This window comes from Amphimedon queenslandica, unplaced genomic scaffold (genome assembly GCF_000090795.2).
Source record: "Amphimedon queenslandica unplaced genomic scaffold, v1.1 AMPQUscaffold_5639_Cont22394, whole genome shotgun sequence".
In the NCBI taxonomy this organism is placed as follows: domain Eukaryota; kingdom Metazoa; phylum Porifera; class Demospongiae; order Haplosclerida; family Niphatidae; genus Amphimedon; species Amphimedon queenslandica.
The window spans coordinates 1-1,088 of record NW_003554061.1 but is presented as its reverse complement, the minus strand read 5'-3'; the positions used below and the strand labels follow the sequence as shown (position 1 = coordinate 1,088).

The 1,088-nt window shown below is 34.9% G+C and overlaps 1 protein-coding gene across 1 annotated transcript; it reads left to right on the top strand.

Moving 5' to 3' along the window:
- Positions 1-317: 317 nt before the first annotated feature.
- LOC109592311 (kinesin-like protein KIF15) lies at positions 318-1,082 on the top strand (the record flags this gene model as incomplete). Its single annotated transcript, XM_020007791.1, has 5 exons — positions 318-326; positions 453-662; positions 736-812; positions 909-946; positions 1,003-1,082. Coding segments are annotated over exons 1-5 (414 nt in total), but the record flags the coding sequence as incomplete, so codon positions are not given.
- Positions 1,083-1,088: the final 6 nt, after the last annotated feature.

Sequence of the window (1,088 nt, the reverse complement as noted above, 5' to 3'; positions counted from 1 at the left end):
GAACAGGTACTACCTGCTGTTACTAACATGTTACAGTCACATACAACCATCAGACTACTGAGGATAGGGTGTAGAGATATTAATGAAGAGTCATCTCAACCTAACTCGATAGAACTAGTACAACATTTATATGAAACTATCTTCATCCATCCATCACTTGAATATATTGAGATTAATACTGGAGTCATTACTCCTCGTCTCCTGAGGGATACCCTTAAAGATCAAAAGAAGACATTGATTGATAGACACAGAAAAGAACAACCACACAAACCACTACCAATAGTGGATGTTTGATCAATAATAATAATTAATGAATAATGATCATTGTAGGCGTGGTTTTAATTAATTTTTTATTATTTTTATTAACTAAGTACTATAATTATTACCGTAATTAATTAGGCGGCAAAATGGAAAAGTAAGTACAAAGTAGTTACCTATTCATTCATTTACAGTATCCTCTCGCTCCCTCCATTATTAGAGAGGGTGAGAGTATCACAGTGTTCATTAGAGTCCGTCCTGTTAGTTCATATGATACTGAACCAGTACCCGCCACTAGTAGCAGCTGTATCAGTGTGACCACACCCACCACTATAACCATCAACACTAAACCAGACCCCAAACTGTTCACCTTTGATCATGTGGCAGAACACAACACTACACAGGTAAAACCGGTCTGACTGGTATACATATACACCTCGTCATGTTAATTAAATGTATTCATCCATTACTCATTAGGAGGGTGTGTTCTCGTTAATTGGTAGACCAATCATTGATGGGTGTATGCAGGGATACAATGGAACTATATTTGCATAGTAAGAATAATAATAATGAATATTAATTAACATTATTATTATTATTATTATTATTATTATTATTATTATTATTGTTATTATTATTGTTGTTGTTAGTGGTCAGACTGGTTCAGGAAAGACGTTCACAATGATAGGTACGTCACTCCTTAGTTACCGTTACTATGGCTACCATTGCTATGGTTACTTGTAGGTCCCTCTGATGAAGGTAGTGATGGATACATTCATGAGTACAGAGGAGTCATCCCAAGGAGCTTTGAATATTTATTTAGTTTAATA